Source organism: Zalophus californianus, chromosome 2 (assembly GCF_009762305.2).
Source record: "Zalophus californianus isolate mZalCal1 chromosome 2, mZalCal1.pri.v2, whole genome shotgun sequence".
NCBI classification, from domain to species: domain Eukaryota; kingdom Metazoa; phylum Chordata; class Mammalia; order Carnivora; family Otariidae; genus Zalophus; species Zalophus californianus.
The window spans coordinates 40,228,467-40,246,960 of NC_045596.1; the positions used below are offsets into that span (position 1 = coordinate 40,228,467).

Below are 18,494 nucleotides of genomic sequence, written 5' to 3' on the forward strand. Positions count from 1 at the left end.
TGACCCAGCAATTGCACTACTGGGTATTTACCCCAAAGATACAGATGTAGTGAAAAGAAGGGCCATATGCACCCCAATGTTCATAGCAGCAATGTCCGCAATAGCCAAACCGTGGAAAGAGCCGAGATGCCCTTCAACAGACGAATGGATAAAGAAGATGTGGTCCATATCTACAATGGAATATGACTCAGCCATCAGAAAGGATGAACACCCAACTTTTACATCAACATGGATGGGACTGGAGGAGATTATGCTAAGTGAAGTAAGTCAAGCAGAGAAAGTCAATTATCATATGGTTTCACTTATTTGTGGAGCATAAGGAATAGCAGGGAGGACATTAGGAGAAGGAAGGGAGAAATGGGGGGGGAATCAGAGGGGGAGACGAACCATGAGAGACTATGGACTCTGAGAAACAAACTGAGGGTTCTAGAGGGGAGGGGGTGGGGGGATGGGTTAGCCTGGTGATGGGTATTAAAGAGGGCACGTACTGCATGGAGCACCGGGTGTTATACGAAAACAATGAATCATGGATCACTACATCAAAACTAATGATGTATTGTATGTGACTAACATAACATAATAAAAAAAATTAAAAAAAAGTCTATTTCTTGGTTTGCCTCTCTTTTCCCCCTATGTTCATTTGTTTTGTTTCTTAAATTCCACACAGGAGTGAGATCCTATGATAATTCTCTTTCTTTAACTGACTTATCTCACTTAGCATAATACCCTCTAGCTCCATCCATGTCGTTGCAAATGGCAGGATTTCATTCTTTTTTATGGCTGAGTAATATTCCAAAGAAAATATGGAACACTTCACGAATCTGCATGTCATCCTTGCACAGGGACCAAGCTAATCTTCTATTATTCCAATTTTAGTAGATGTGCTGAGGAAGCGAGCATTACATACGACAGGTATTTAATACTAATTAATGAAAAATCCATCTATTCTAGGAAAAAAATGTCTACTCTATATAGTTTGTGTGAAAAGGAGAAAACATTTTTCAGTTTTTCTGCCCCTGCTAATTGAAAACCTTCCCTCTCGGGAACAGAACTAATTATTGTTTTGCAGTGCCAGATGGGGGATGAAGAAACATCTCTTCGAAAGTACGACCTGTAATCTACTACACAACTCTTTCTCCCTTTGCTTGCCCACATCCACGTCGCAGGAAGGAGAGCCCTGCTTTGGCATGGGTTACACATTTTCTAGATCACAGCAGCATAGTGCATTCTCAGAGAGCTGATGCTTTTATTTCCCCACTTGCACTATGGACAGAAGCTATGTCGTCTCCACAAAGAAGCTTTTATAAAGCTATAGTTTTCCATTGTGTTCTTAGGCTCTTCAAGGGCTGATTTCTAAGAGCCAAGGATAGGAGTTCACTGGACAGAGAATTCAGAGGAAGGGCCCATGTTCTCAGTAAAACCCTGAGGCAAGTGCTAAGAGGCCCTCTTTTCTCTCTTGGCTATTCAGCTGTGAAGTTAACATTTCTAGTGTCAAAAGCAAGCTACTTTTTTCGTATGGCTAAAGGAGACTGACCTGCTCAGCTGCTTCTCTTTTGGCATTGTATGTATCCAGGTGTTCTTGCAACTCCAAAACACTGAACTTGAGTGTTTCCAGCAAACCGCATGACATCAGCTGTCAAATCAGAAACATTGATCCAGGTTATTGCTTTTTTTTTTTTTTTTTTTTAAGATTTCATTTATTTGAGAGAGAGAGAGAGAGAGTACGAGCAGGGGTAGAGGGAGAAGCAGGCTCCCGGCTGAGCAGGATTCCAGGACCCTGGGATCACGACCCAAGCCAAAGGCAGACACTTAACGACTGAGCCACCCAGGTGCCCCCAGGTTATCATTTCTGGTCATAGTCATGAGACTGGCAACTTTTGAGTCGTGGAATTTCTGTTAGTTGGTTTTTGGCCCAACTTAGTGCCGGCGTCCCTTTACTGCACTCTGTCCCTGTACGAAGGGCTGACCTTTTGCTGAAATAGTACAAATGCAGTGGGATTTCAGGGATGCCAGCAAGGACAAGCATGCCTTCAAATGCTTTCAAGAACTGCCTTAGGTGAGAAATGGCATGCCAGACCAGTATATACCTTAAAGCTAACACCCTTGAAGCTTCTTAAATCTTAATTCTCTAAATATCTTTTTTTTTTTTTTTAAAGACAGAGGGACAGGGAGAATCTTAAGCAGGCTCCCATGTCCAGCGTGGAGCCCAATGTGGGGCTCGATGTCACCACCCCTGAGATCATGACCTGAGCTGAAATCAAAAGTTGGACACTTAACTGACTGAGCTACCCAAGTGCCCCTCTCTAAATATCTTAATACATAATCTATGAGCATGTTTGGAAACAAAACACGACGACTAAGCTCTGGGCTCTTCATGGGGGTAGGTCTAGCCCTCTCCTACCTAGCATTTTTATCCAAGAACCAGGAAAAAAGTACCCATGTCTAGAGTAGAACTCTCTAGCTTCTCCATCTAGGACTCTGTGAAGGGTGAGGATGGTGAGGACAGTGAGGGCTCAGAATCAGAAACAGTCACAAGTCACTGCATATAATACATTGGAATTATATTTTGTGAGATATTTATAGTCAAATTGAAAATATTAACCTTTACACTTCAAAATTCTGATTTGCCTTTAAAAAAAAAAGACCATTTACTGATTGGTGCCATTCAAATTTAGTCTTTATAATAAGCCTTCATATAAAAACTTACTGTTTCAGCATCCACAAAGACTGTTGGGCATTCTGAACACATCATCATCACTTCCAGTGAACTTTTAAATTTGGTACCAATGCGTTGCAGACTCTCACCAAGAAAGCTGACTGCCTCATTAGTTATATCTCCAAACTTTCTTTGAATTGTCTATGGAGAAAAGCATTAAAAAATTTTAGTGTTTCATAAGGAGGCCTTTTTAAGAAGCATAATTTATAATTAGGGCAAACTTTTATTTTAAAATTATTGTAGTGGTATACAGAATTCTAATAACTGGTCTGTAAATCCATGTTTTTAGGCTCTTTAGGATACGTTAATTTCACAAAATGATCAAAAATTTACAAAATCATACTATTGAAAAAAGAAACTGATGATTCATGCCATTCATTTCCCCATTCCTGAGATTTTTTTCATTAGGAGAGAGAGAAGGAATACGTGCTGCACATCATTGGAAATAAAGTCCTTACATGGCTGAAGAATTAGCTCTTCTAAAGTTCTACCTGAAAGAAACTTTCAGTAAATGCAGCTTACTATGTATGCTTGGCTATGGGCTGCCATCTGATTTAATTAAAGTCATAAACATGCATTAAGGGTACTATCTTCTCAAAACTCAAGAATTCTCATTGACATGAAGTAGATAGTGCCTTACCCATAATGAGCACTGAGTGAATTGGACTACATTATCAATGGTGTAATTATATAAATAGTTAACATGTACCGACATGTATATGTGCCACACCATTGGATATCCTTATGATTTCATAATAAAAGCATTAGCTACAATCTCAAGCATCAGGAAACAGAATAGCATTGGAAAGAAAAAAATACATAAACAGGAAACCAAGTAGCAGTGCAAAAGTACAGAATAAAATAAATAAATGCTCTGGTTCATGAGCGTTAAACAACTTCCCGGAGGGAGAGACTGGAGGTTGGAGTGGCTGGAAAAGCCCCACTGAGAATATGTACTTAGCTGGGTCTTCCAAGATGGGCAGCATTTGCTTGGGTTGAGAGGAAAAGTGGTAGGTATTTCAGAGCATAATGACTGACCTGGCGTTTCTCTGTGCTTTAGTTTCCCTGGCTACAGAATGCCAGAAATACATCTACATTTCATAGGTCTGTTCTAGGAATTAAATAATGTAAAGCATTTAAGCACAATGCCTAGCATGCAGTGAGCACTCAATACAGGGGAGCTCATATTACTATTTCTACGGTTGGAAGCAATCTTAGCTAAAATTTTTGAGATGTGTGGAAACACAGCCAATTAATTTAGTACTTAATTATAAATTGTTTTATGATAGTGACTGTAAACCCTTGGGGGGTGAAGGCAGGGACCATGCTTTCTATGTTTTTTTGGCATCCCGGATGGTGCCCACCCTACTGTAGAAAATTTATCAGATGTTGCTTTCAAGTTTTATTTTAGTTGTCTGAAGGAAGATATCTGTATTAGTCATTTATAAATTATCAGCAGTACAATGGTGTCACAATATAAATTTAAATAATATCCCTATCTTTGGGAAAAAAATTTTTTTTAAAGATTTATTTTAGAGAGGGGGGAGAGGAGGGGCAGAGGGAGAGAGAAACCCAAGCGGACTCAGCTCTGAGCGTGGAGTCCAACATGGGGCTCAATCTCACGACCCTGAGATCACAACTTGAGCCAAAACCAAGACACTCAATGGACTATGCCACCCACGAGCCCCAGGAAAAAAATTTTTTTAAAGAACATCAGTGGGAAGATGAAAATTTAAGACACTAAGAAAAATAAAAATAGAAAATAGAATTTGAAAAAAAGGGAAAAAAATAGAATTTTGAGATACTGATTTTAGATTAAAAAAAACCTATAACTTTATCAGGTAACTGTTAATATAAATTCAGAAAACTTTAAACCTCCCAGACCTGAAACAGCCTGGAAAACACATGAAAAGTGAACACTGCGCAGGACCCATCGGTGTCAGACAGCATCTGGTTGACATGGCAACGCCAGGCTTCTTCCTCGTCATCACACGCTACCGGCTGAAATGCAGCTATTATGGCAGAAAGAAATGGTGATGGAGGAGGTGATGTCTGGACTTCTGGGAAGCCATCTTGCTCTTCTTCATCTTGACTGTTAATACAAACATCACAGTAATCATAATACTATCTTAAAATAGTCAAAGTCATCCAACATAGATTTTTATTCAAATTTATGCATTGATTTTGAAAATGTACAACAACCTAAACTTTGTAAGAACAAAGTACAAATAAGCGGATTTCTGTGTTCTTTCTACTGAGCACCTTTGGAATTAGAAACTGACTTTCAAGCAACCACCTTAAAACAAGCCAAGTCCCATAATATGCTAGTGCTATGCAATAATTTCAGCAACTTCTGTGAATAACTCAAATTAGAATGCTTTTATTTATTTTTTTTAAGATTTTATTTATTTATTTGACAGAGAGAGAGACAGCGAGAGAGGGAACACAAACAGGGGGAGTGGGAGAGGGAGAAGCAGACTTCCCGCGGAGCAGGGAGCCCGATGCGGGGCTCGATCCCAGGACCCTGGGATCATGACCTGAGCTGAAGGCAGACGCTTAACGACTGAGCCACCCAGGCGCCCCTAGAATGCTTTTATTTTTAATGATCAATTTTGGAGGCTTTTTCATTGAACAGGTCCAAATTGATGACAATAACATGTAAAGCGTTCTGGCTATTGACTTTTGGGTCAGGGACTAGCTTAGCTGCTTTATATGGACTGTTTCAGTCCATCTTCACAGCAACTCTGAAGGTTAGGTTCATATTACCTCAGTTTTACCACGAGGAAACAAAAAGTTCAGTGAAAAGTACTGTGCCTAGGTTACTGGGTAGGAAATGACAAAATCAGAATATGAACCCAGGACTATGGGTCCAAACCCAAGGTTATAAGCCTCGACACATACTGGCAGCTCAGCTATTTCATGAGTATATACCATGTGCCTTGAGGTGTGTCATAATAGATTGCGGACTCAGAGAAAAATAAGACATGGCCATCTCTTTTGAGGAATTTATAATCCCAACAAAGTCAGATAATACAAACAAAAATGGAACAGTGGAAAGAGATGAGGATATGTTTGGGTTGGACATTCTATATAGAAATGTGTAACTCTGGGTCTTAAAGCTGAAGGGTGTTTGAGTCAGACACTCCATAAAAAAAAAAGTGTTACTCAAGGTCTTAAAATTGCATGTTTCACATGACAAAGTAGCTCTATAAGGCTTTACAGAAATTATGGAGCAATTCATATGGAAGGGAGGGATCTGAGTAAAGATGGAAGGGAAGATCAAAATAAAACAGACATCTGAAGTGAAAACTAAGCTATACCTCAAAAAAGTATATTTTTACAATGTCACTGTGGTGACTGATTTTAACAAAATGTGTTTCTTGTTAAGCTTGGGTGGCTAGCCCTCTGTATTTAGTAGGGATGCACTACTCTATTTCATCTTCAATACTTGGCCAAAGCCCATAATTTGGCTTCAACCTTTTAGAAAGCCAAACAGTTGAATATCTACCTCCACATCATTTCTGGCATCCCTGACTTTGTGTATGATGAATGAATGAGTGATTGCAGAGGTTACTGCCATCCAAATCGGTAATATGAACAAGGTATGTCACCAAAGTGGTTAATGTCTGAATGTACACTTTCAAATACAGGAAAATATTCTAGGTATACTGAAGAGTGAAAATCTCCTTCTGTGTTGTGTGTGTTAAAACTCTATTAATCACTTGATGGGGCACATGGCCAGCTCAGTTGGAGGAGCATGCAACTCTTGATCTCAGGGTGTGAGTTCAAGCCCCGTATTGGGTGTAGAGCTTACTTAAACACACACACACGCCCCCCACACCCACACACCTCTATTAGCACTTGAAATACAAATGAATGGTTTTTATTGTAAGAGTGAAACTCTGAAATATTCGATGATTACTAAATATTAATATTTGTATAAAAATAATTATCAAGGAGCTTGAAATTATTGAATGGGGAAATAGATACACAGATAGTGCATTAAGCTAGATACCTTTATAAAGAACATTATTTTGAGCAATATTTATAAAACTTAAATAAAAGAAAAATAGTAGATATTAGATTATATCATAATTTGAATCATTATAGAACTGTTTGGTTTACACATTTCATAACAGCCACCAAGATTTCTTCTAAGAACTATATGCAATAATTGATTACTCAATTTTGTTAACCCATGAGTGAATAAAATGCCCTCTTGGGGAATTCTTGATACTTTGTGATAATAATATATTTTGAATGTATGGAACATAAACATTTTAAAAGGAGTAATCTAACATCTGACAGTACCAAGAAATGATCACTTCTGCCCATTTTATAAGTCAAACTTTACAACTCTGACCACTGATGAGGAAACTATAAAATAATTTACTGGATAGATTTCAGATTTATTTTAGTATCACAGAAGTTCATCCCATGATTTTAATACTTGGCTCTGGCCATGGCCTAATATTGATTTTAACAATTGGCCATTTGGTATTTCACCAAAATAGATATTTGGTGTAGAATGTTGCTCACTATGCTTTGTTTTTTCTTTAAACAAACTGAAGGTCGGGCGCCTGGGTGGCTCAGTTGGTTAAGCGACTGCCTTCAGCTCAGGTCATGATCCTGGAGTCCCGGGATCGGGTCCCGCATCGGGCTCCCTGCTCGGTGGGGAGTCTGCTTCTCGCTCTGACCCTCTCTCTCTCCTCTCATGCTCTCTCTCTCACTCTCTCTCAAATAAATAAAATATTTTAAAAAATAAACAAACTGAAGGTCAATAATAGAAAATAAACCCATCACAGTCATCTTATCTTTTAAAATGAAGGCGGTATGATTATAGGCTAAAAACACAGAAATGAAAGTAAGTAAACTGGAATAGAGCATCATATTTGGGAGGGGCTCAGAGAGAAAATATCACCTCATTCTAGTGTTTGTGATACCATATTCTCACCTAGACAGTCCCGAGAAATCAGCTTCTTCTTCTTCACATCGTTCATCGAGTTCTTTCAAAGCTAAGGTAACATCTTCTTCACAGACTGACTCAGGGTAGCTTTCAGGAGCTAAGGGCTCTGGCATGTCAGTGTCTTCTAAGTCCAGAATCCCCCGACACACAAGAGATTCCTGCTGTTCTTGAATTATGTATGAACCTTCATCTTCAACAAAGTTTGTAATAGCCTGTTCCTCCTTTAATACTGAACTTGTATCCTGTAAATCAATCACATTTTTTATCAAGTTTAAAAACATTAGAAAATTAAAAAAATTTTTTATTTCAAGTTTTTGTTTAAATTCTAGTTAGTTAACATATATGGTGAAATTGGCTTCAGAGAATTTAGTGATCTCATCACTTACATACAACACCCAGTGCTCATCTTAACAAGTGCCCTCCTTAATGCCCAGCACCCATTTAGCCCATCCCCCCACCCACCTCCCTCCATCAACCCTCAGTTTGTTCTCTGTAGTCGAGTCTCTTATGGTTTGCTTCCTTCTTTCCCCCCTTCCCCTATGTTCCTCTGTTTTGTTTCTTAAATTCCACATATGAGTGAAACATGGTATTTGTCTTTCTCTGACTTATTTCGCTTAGCATTATACATTCTAGCTCCATCCACAGCATTGCAAATGGCAAGCTTTCATTCTTTTAGATGGCTGATTAATATTCCGTTGTATATATACCACATCTTCTTTATCCATTCATCACTCAGTGGGTATTTGGGCTCTCTCCATAGTTTGGCTATTGTTGATAATGCTGCTATAGACATCGGGGTGCAGGTACCCGTATGAATCTGTATTTTTGTATCCTTTGGGTAAATACCTAGTGGTGTAATTTCTGGGTCATAGGGTAGTTCTATTTTTAACTCTTTGAGGAACCTCCATACTGTTTTCCAGAGTGGCTGTACCAGTCTGCATGCCCACCAACAGTGTAAGAGGTTTCTCCTTTCTCCGCAGCCTCACCAACATCTGTTGTTTACTGAGTTGTTAATTTTAGCCATTCTGACAGGTGAGGTGGTATCTCATTGTGGTTTTGATATGTATTTCCCTGATAATGAGTGATGTTGAGCATCTTTTTCATGTGTCTGCTGGCCATCTTTGTATCTTTTTTGGAAAAATATCTGTTCGTGTCTTCTGCCCATTTCTTAACTGGATTATTTATTTTTTGGGTGTTAAGTTTGGTAAGTTCTTTATAGATTTTGGATATTAACCCTTTATCAGATTTGTCATTTGCAAATGTCTTCTCCTATTCCGTCGTCAACACTAATTTTAATGGACATGGATCTCAGTTTAATCGGTTTGAAAATAAGCACTAATGGTCTCAATTTTAGAGGAGTAAAGATCAGCTCCTTTTCAAAGGTGCTTAGTCCTAAGTTACTACTTAGTTGTGTAGTAGTTTCTTTTCTTCTTGGGTCAAAGTAGAATTTTCTTCCAAAACATGAAAAGTAAGTGAAACAGCCCTTGACCTTAGACCAGTCTGGGTCTCAGTTTATACATTTGTAAAATTCATCTATAACATAAAATGAGTGAAGGATTTTGACCAGATTCTGGGCTGGGTGCTCTGGGATAAATCAATAACTATCTATAATTAGTTTACAGCCTAATAATGGGGTTAGTCTAATGTGCAAGTAATGATCATCTAGAGTACAGTAAGTGTAAGGTAAATATTATGAGTAATATACAAAGGACTACTGGTACTCAAAAAGGGAAAGGTCACAGCTAGTTGAAGCACGGAGACTAGTCTCTTTGGAGGAAACAACATATGATGGGTTTTGACAAGGATGGGTTAGTGATAGTGTCATGGACTGAGTGTTTTTATCCCCTCAAAATGCCTGTGTTGAAACCCTAACCCCCAATGTGGTGTATCAGAAGATGGGGCCTTTGGACGGTGATTAGGTTCTCAGGAATGGGATGAGTGCCTTTACAAGAAGAGGTCAGAGAGCCAGCTAGTCCTTTTTTCTCCCATGCGAGGACACAGCAAGGAGGGCTACCAGGAAGAGGCGTTCCCATGCAGTGAATCATCCGGCACCTGGATCCTGGACTCCTTGGCCTCTAGAACTGTGTGTTGATAAGCTACCCGGTTTCTGGTATTTTGCACTAGTAGCCCAAGTGGACCAAGACAGCATTTCAGGTTAGAGGACTTAGAAGACAGGAATGGCACAGAAACGTGGCAGGAAAACATGAAGGGTATTACGGGAACACTGGCCTGGAAGTTAGGGAAGCAGGGAAGGGAGCAAATTCTGACTCTGCACAGAATAGCACTTTTTAAATAATATAGGACAATTATTCCTTAATAATTCCAAAAATTTATATTCAATACACTCTGTTTGCATTGGAAACTTTTTAAAAAGAGATTTGGCCATTTAAAGCGGTAAGCATTAGTTATTTGGAAAGATAGATAGTTTCTATGATAGTGCTAGAGATATTTCTACACCTAAAGGTTTTATTAGCACTAATCTTTCCTTCTACATCGACTTGAATATACCATGTTGAAATAACCCACCAAACTTCTTAGTTTAATGTCCTCACTTTTCATTAGTTTATACTTGTATTTGGTTGACATTTGTTACTGAATAGTAATTAGAAAATAGATGTTTTATCTGTAATTACTAACATAAACTATATGCTGAAATTTTCTAGGAACACCTAGATTTCATGAAGAAAGTGCTTTTGGGCTAATGGAATGGATTCCACTGTTATGTATACATTATGAGAATCAAATTTTCTTGAACTTTATCTTATGATGCGTGTATGTACACATAGGCCCCCCCCAATTACATTCAAAGGTTCATTTCCTATAAGGAGTAATTTCTGCCATCCATGAATTTGGTATCTAAACTATTCTAAATATTAGAATAAATTCCTCTGTGAAGATTTCTCTAATAAAAGCAAGTGAAGAACTTAATCCCTTAACAGCTCAGAGTGTAATTTATATATATTACAGAGAAGAAAGGAGCAAATGGCTCTAAAGTTTCTGTCATGACATGAAATGCTTCGGCCTCTTCTGTTTTATCTTCCTGATGTTAACATAATTTAAGGGGAAAAAAACTCTCAGTTCTAGGAATGGATTCTCCCTTTAATTCAAAGTATTTCACCCATTAAAATTAATTCTTCTTAAGCAGTTGCTTTTAAAAACAGAATTATGGTTTTATTTCATTATCTTGGTGTTGTCATGCTTTTTAAAAAAGGACAATTTGAGGTCATTTGTCCCATTTGGCATACTAGGGAAAAACAAATTAGGCTAAAATACCTAATATTCTCCTGTGGACAGCCATTCTTTTGGTGATAATTTTAAAGTCAACAGAACTGTTTCTAAATGAAATACTATGGTTTATGAATCTCTCCTTCATCCTCATTCACCTGTGTCACAAAGCTTATAGTGAAAATGAAACCCATGACTGGAAAAGGAAATATACCTAGTAAAGTGAAGTGTTTTTCCTTTAGGAAGAGAAATATATCATCAGGAACTTTACAGTGCCTTGGAAACAAGCCATCAAATACAGTCCTGTTGGATGAATGGCTGTCCCATCTGCAATAACACAGTTTCTAATATATATGGAAATATATGTGAATTTCCATTTCCAATAAATGATTTCTATCAGAAGTTTACTGTGATTATAGCTATTTTAATAACCAAAAATAAAAGACTTCCCATTTGTCAAGTAAACAAAATGACAACACACAACCATTAACCTTACTGCTTTTGTTAAGAAGAGGTATTTCTAGTATCGGTCTGTTTTCCATTGTTTCTAATAAGACCTTTTTACATGCTATGATCCAAACCAGACACAGCTGATAGATTATTAAGTAGGAATTAACACTCACATAACAAGCCTCCCCACAACTGAAAGGAATAGTCTACTTAAGGTGCATCTCTAAATTGGTCAGTTCTCTCCTGGAAACATTTCTCATTTCATGCACTCTTCCTTCAGGCCCCATTATCTCTTGCTAATTTTCTTCTGGTTTATCTCCCCATCTCAGCCTCCTCCTGCCCCCCCTCCACACCTCTGACAGAGAGACTTCACTAAAACACAAACCAGACTGTGCCTTCCCCTGATGACAGGTGCCTAGACCGCAAGCTCCACGTGACGGGTACTAGAACTTCCTTTCCTTTTTCCACACACAAAAAGAGATTTTAAAAGAGATTGTATCCCTCTTCTGCTAAAATCCTCCGATGCTTACCTGCTCTGTGGCTCTAGGTTCCCCCCCAGCCCACCCCAACTCCTCTACGCAGCCCCTCCTGCTCACCGTGCTCCAGCCTCACTGGTGGCCCATTCTTCGGCTACACCAGGGCCTTTGTAACTGCTGCCTCCCCAGCCTGGGACACCCTCCCTCCATATCTCTTTGTCACTTAGGTTTTACCTCAAATGCCACCCTTTCTTCCTCACAATTCCACATTACTGTTAGTTTTTCTTAGTATGACTACGAGGATGATCACCTTCTGATATGTTATTTCTATTTTATTTGTCTTACCTGTTTATCATTCCTTTTACTACAATTAAGCTCCATAAAGCCAGGAGCCTTTGTTCCACATGGTGCCATATGCCCAGTGCCCAGAATAGTGACCAGCAAGTAGTAGGGGCTCCGTAAATATGGGCTAAATCACTGAATACTTGCATGCCCTGTATTCTCATCTAAGTGTCTGGCACGGTGCTTGTCACGCAACAGGCATCTCTTGAAACAATGAAAATTCACGACTTTTGACCATCCTGAGGTCAGTCTAAGTCTTCAGTATGGCATGGAGGACCCGTCTCATCTTAGACCTTATCCGTCTCTCCTTTTTCTCCTCCTCCTATTTCATTCTCTAGAAATACTCAATTTCCTGCTGTTACCTGAATAGCCACGTTATATCATGCTGCCATGTCTTTCCACATGCTGTCCCTCTGCCTGCAACATCCCAGTTGCCATGAGGCCTGTCCTTTACCACCATCACCCCAATGTACAGCTGATCAGTCTCTCCCGAGGTTTTACAAAAGCCCAGACATGGCTGTTAAGTTTCTTATACGGAAATGTAATGCTTCCCCCCCCCCCCCAACCTTCTCTGTCTTCCTTAACAGACAATGCACTCCCTGAGAGTAGGGGTCACCATACCTTATTCATCTTTCAAGCACCTAACTCAGTGCCTGGCATATAGGAAAATCTCAATATTTGTTGAATTATCTAAACTTAAGCCATACTAGCCATACATTTTTAAAAAATGCCAAAATGCCTTCATCTCAAACTCTGGTTACTGTTAAAAATGTAAAATACACTGTCAGCCTAATAACACGAGAATTCAACTAACTAAAATAATGAGATCTAGCAACATTAATTTGGTTAACTGTGAAAAAAATATAGTATTTTCCTAATACTTACCAAAGCATTAAAGCACAGATGACAGAACTATAGCAATTATAGCTTAAAAAAAAAAAAAGAAAGAAAAGAGTATCTATAATAATCTTAAGGAAAAAAAACACTAAGAAAACTAATACTTACTTATTTTGGGGGTCAGTCATTAGCTTGGAATCTGGCTTACTTCTCACAGGCCTTTCCAAAAGTCATAATACTAGTAGTTCCAACGTCTTTTTAAAAGGTTTCATTTAACCAACCGCTAACACAGCTGGCCTGAGGTTTTAATCCCAATCATAGCACCAATCACATAAACCCAAACACAAAGCAAAAAGAGAAGAAAAAACAAAAGCGGTCCTTCAAAGAAGATACAGTGCCAAAGAAGATGCTCACCATCCCCAGAGAAACATCTGTACATTGACCTAAATCACACTCTGCAACACAAATTGCTCATTCAAAACACTCAAGATTATTTTTAACCTGTAGGTCATTTCCTTAATCCAGCAACTTTTTTTTAAATTATCAGATTTGACTATTTCATCTAAAGCAACCTGACAGGTTAGAAATACTGGCAACAAATCAAATAATTAGTGTATCAGGTGAAAACTCTTTTGAAAGAAAAGCAAGGGATGTAACAGAGTGCTAAAAAGAGCCCAGATTGGCCATGCACCAGCCCGCCTTTCTCCCCACCTCAGGCAGCTGGCTGTTAGCATTATCTAGAGAAGCCTCCAAACTTGGGGTCTCATCTCTGATTTGAAGCACTTCTTCTGTTGAGACGCTGCCCGTGGAATCTTGCGACTGAAGTAAATCGGGATGGTCTGGTATCGTTTCATCCGCAGCACCATCACTGTTCAGCTAAAAGGAGAAACAGTAAAGTAAGGAATTCATTCACAAGTCAGTGATGGTCACAAAGGCCACAAGGAACAGATTCTAGATCATCAGATATTTTGGGAGCTTCGTTAGAAAGAGCTTCTTTGACTTCCTAAAATGACCTCTGCCCTCCTTTCTGTCTACGATGGAATCGGTGCCGTTGATACAAGCAGCTACCCATTCATGCAGGGTAAATTTCACCAAGCAAAAACTATCAACGCGGAGGAGCTCCACGTGACCATGTTCATCTTGAATTGAAATTCGTATTTTTCGTCCTAGATCTTATTTTTTTAATTAACATACAATGTATTATTAGTTTTAGAGGCAGACTCACCATCGCTAGGAGAGAGGAGGGAACGGCCTTAGCTGCGAAGGGGAGCACAGCATCAACGTAGATGCTTAGTTCTGTCATGAACAGAACACTCCACTAGCAATGCAGTTTGGTATTTTCATTTCAGCATGTGCATTTTACCCAAAGTGAAATGAAAAATCAGGAAAATCAAGCAAGAGTAATCACTAAGTCGGAAGTTAAGAGGAAGGCGAGACCAACTTTGCTCTGTAAGGTGACTGTTTACCATCTGTGTGCGTGAGAGTATCTGGCTTGCTGTGAGCGCTGCTTCCTCTTCTGATGACTCGTCTGTATCCTCCTGGTTGGTCAGGTTCAGGCTGGGTGTGCTGCTGGAGCACTGGTACTCCTGGAGGGATGGAGTGTCCCCCTTGTCGATGCTGTCCAGTGAGCGCCTGCGGACTCCCCAGTTGAAGTTGTCCATACTTTCACCCTGGAAAAGTCAGACATGATTTCTAAGACCTCAGACATGTGTATATGGTCAACATAATACACCAGGAAAACATGAACCAAGATGAAAAATACTTAATGCATCATCATAAGCAGAGTTTCAATCAGCCCTTCAATTTCTCAAAACTTTTAAGACACCATTAAATATTTATACTTAGAGATCAAAAGATTTGGTTGAGCCTGTTTTAACTAAATAATTTTCTTGACTTTCTATCTTGTATGACTGGGGACCATCTAAACCTACAAGCTAGGCCATTTCTATTCTAACACACAAACACAAAGGAGACAACGAGGAAGACAAATGCATCACAAATGACAACACATAAACAGTCCACAACACCAGGCTGCAACTTACCTGCAGTTCCTGGTTAGCAAAAAGGAAAACACACAGAATTAGAAAGAACGAAGACAAACATTTAAATATACACTACACCTTGGGGGGAAAACTCTTTGTGATTTCTCAAACCCAAAGACTGATTCAAGCTCTGGATTAAGCTCGGAGCAGGAAGCCAACATGTGATTCAAATTACTTTTTTATGCAAGATATATTATGAAGAAGTCAGAGACAGACACTTAAAACAACATTTCTATGATACACTTTGGCAACACAAACTTTAAGAAAATCTTCAAAATTTACATGGATTTAATATACAATGCAAAAATGACTTAAAATACCCACATTCAGTTGACAACATACAGGGTCACAATTATTTTAGTCTGCAGGATGGTTCTGACTAAACCCATTTCTTGCTATAAAATAGTTTAAAATCAAGATCATAGCTATCAAAACATAACCTTTTACAACTTCAAAAGGTCAAGAGGAAATAGGACAGATTTCAATTTCATGCCTTTTATGGATTTATATGTTATGTTTCTGTTACTGTAAACTGATCCTCCTTTTGCAAGGATGTAATTCTTATATTCTCTCTTAAGCCCTGATAAGACAAATTACAATGAGTTGGCCAGCAAAACAAGATTTGTGTTCATTTTACTCAAGAGGGACTGTCCAAAATAGAGGTTTTCAAATCCTTTTGTTTAATAAAGCAAAGGAATACTTTTCTTTCCTTTTTTTTTTTTTTTAAGATTTTATTTATTTGAGAGAGGGAGAGAGCACAAGCAGGAGGAACAGCAGAGGGAGAGGGAGAAGCGGGCTCCCTGCTCATGGCTCGATCCCAGAACCCCAGGATCGTGACCTGAGCTGAAGGCAGACGCTTCACGACGGAGCCCCCCAGGCGCCCTAGGAATACTTATTTCAAATGAGATTCAAAACGGAAGTCAACTGTGCAAAACCGATGAACAAAACCCAGGCTGCTCTGGTTGAAAAAAGGTAGCCAGGAGCTCTGCCCACTTGGCCCTTGGATTTCTCCCTGTTTCTCAGGCTGTTAGGGGCCCTGCAGGTCAAAGTTTGAAAAGCTATCTTTCTACAAGGTATTTCAAATATTGTTATGTAGCATAGCACCGAGTAAGGGCAACACACAACAACAGCCCTCAGTCTTTATTTGGTGAATGAATGAATATACACGGAGAGCTTTCAAGGTTGGGGGTATTTTAAAAGTTTAATTACGAGTTCCATTTGTTTTGTAGCAAAGTGTTTCCTATTACCATGTTTTAAGCAAGACTATATTTAGGTTTTAAAGATTTGCCTAAATATGAGGCATAAATTAACACCACTTTCCCCAAATCACTGACTTGAATTAAAGAAAAAACTACATTAAACATCTTTAATTTAATTTGACTAAGGTTCTATTCAAAAGCCATATTTACTGGGGCACCTGGGTGACTCTGTTGGTTAAGGATCAAACTCTTGATTTTGGCTCAGGCCATGGACTCATGATTGTAAGATCAAGTCCTTGCATTGGGCTCCGTGCTGGGCATGGAGCCTGCTTGGGATTCTCTCTCTCTCTCCCTCTCCTTCCCCCCTCTCGCCCGCCACCGCCTCTCCAACAACAACAAAAAAGCCATATTTATTACTATTGACGTTTTAGGGTATGGGATAAACTTGGAAGCATTTATAGAGTTCTTAAAAAAAAAAAAGGAAACAAAATAAATAACCTTACCATTACAAACATGTCAAGAGCCTGTCTGCCTTTAGAAATTTTAAACTCTCAAATGAAAAAAGCCAATAACTACAAAAGAATTTAGAAGCTGCTCATGCCCTTGAGGTAGGGCAGCAGGCCTCTTGAATCCATTGCACTTTCTTGCCTGATTATTCAAGCCAGTCCTATTTCCTACAACATATTTTTCAAATTGGGGATGCGAAATCAATTTTAGAGGGTAGATGGCCTGCCATTTTGGAAAAAAAATGAAAGAGAATAGGAAATATCAGTATGCATAATAGGTAGAGTAAGGCTGCATTTTTTTTTTTTTTTAAGTAATCTCTATGCCCAATGTGGGGCCCAAACTCATGTCCCCAAGGTCAAGAGTCACATACTCCACTGACTGAGCCAGTCAGGTGCCCAAAGTTGCATATTCTTGAAACAAATATAAAATTTTTTAAAGATTTATTTATTTCAGAGACAGAAAGACAGAGAAAGAGAGAGAGAGCACGCCTGAGCAGGAGGAAGGGCAGAGGAAGATAATCTGCAAGCAGACTCCCTGCTGAACATGGAGCCCCACGTGGGGCTCCATCGCAGGACCCATGAGGTCATGACCTGTGCTAAAACCAAGAGTTGGAGGCTTCACCGACTGAGCCACCCAGTCACCTGAAACTTTAATTTTAAATGTATGTGTATTTAGATTCTTGGACATGACATAAAATGTATTAACAATGCATTACAGTTAAAGAAAAAAACAAACTTTAAAAGCCACTGCCCTACGAGGTGCTGAATAATACTTGTTTTGGGGAACAATACTTGTTCTTTGGGCACATGTCAACGGTGAGCCATTCCATGGAAGCCGGTATAACTCCCAAGCTAGTTCAAAGGCATTTGGTTCGACCCTGAGCCACCATGTGCATATCCTCCCATGTGCAGGGGAGGCTGAAGCATAGAGGAGGACCTCCCTACACTGGTCTCTCAGCAGCTAACAGTGTGACATGGCACAGGCCATTACGTTTCATTCCCCCTCACCTATTAGAGCCAAAGGAAACATCCCTTCATGAGGGTTAATGAAGGCATACAATTATATATGAGTGACTTAAAATTCTTTGGAGAAAGATATCTCAATTGACATGGTATGGGTACTAGACAAGGCATTTTGGTCTTCTCAAATACAGATATTTATAAAAATTTTAGAATGCACATTTTTTAAACCCATGTGACATAAACATTTCAGGTTTAGGAGTTGCAAGTTTAGGGGACTGAGCTACAGGAACAGGTCCCTAAATAGCCTAACACAATTGGGACAATCCTGTTCTCTTTGCTACGATGATTGTTTCAGAAATTGGCAAATGTCCCAGCTTGGCCCAATAATATGATGGGAAGTGTGCTAAAAACGTTTAGGAGAGCAACTTCTTCACTTCCACTTCTTCAGCACAAGAGCATCTCTGAAGTGACCCTCACTTGCTTTGAACACTGCTGCATGTGGACATAACCATCTGGCAGAGACTTGCAGAGAAATAATCAGAGACCTCACTGAGCCATATCTAAGTAAGCTCTACCTCTGGCCTATCTCAGTTCTGTAAGCTAGTAAGTCCACCTTTTGAGTTAGATTTTCCATCTCAAAATCATCTGAACTGACACACAACTATCAACTTAATCTAGACTGAATCAGTTTAGAGGAGAAAGCCCTCTGGTGCTAAATGAGATGAATCATTTGAGGGAGTTGGCTATGTCACAAAGAAGAAAATGGCGAGGA

The 18,494-nt window shown here is 39.2% G+C and overlaps 1 protein-coding gene and 1 non-coding gene across 15 annotated transcripts in view; both read right to left on the minus strand.

Annotated features, from left to right (window-relative positions):
- The window catches only part of FRYL (FRY like transcription coactivator), a 251,574-nt gene that overhangs the window by 13,494 nt on the left and 219,586 nt on the right, over positions 1 to 18,494 (minus strand). For all 14 annotated transcript variants that reach the window (XM_027600445.2, XM_027600454.2, XM_027600452.2 and 11 more), the window contains 6 exons: positions 14,479 to 14,682; positions 13,724 to 13,888; positions 7,671 to 7,924; positions 4,601 to 4,808; positions 2,708 to 2,857; positions 1,535 to 1,633 (listed from right to left, as the gene is read on the minus strand). In XM_027600445.2, coding sequence (XP_027456246.1) covers positions 1,535 to 1,633; positions 2,708 to 2,857; positions 4,601 to 4,808; positions 7,671 to 7,924; positions 13,724 to 13,888; positions 14,479 to 14,682 — 1,080 coding nt within the window. The remainder of the gene's footprint in view (positions 1 to 1,534; positions 1,634 to 2,707; positions 2,858 to 4,600; positions 4,809 to 7,670; positions 7,925 to 13,723; positions 13,889 to 14,478; positions 14,683 to 18,494) is intronic.
- On the minus strand, positions 798 to 900 carry LOC113926076. The gene has a single exon (XR_003521158.1). It is a non-coding gene; the product is annotated as a U6 spliceosomal RNA (small nuclear RNA).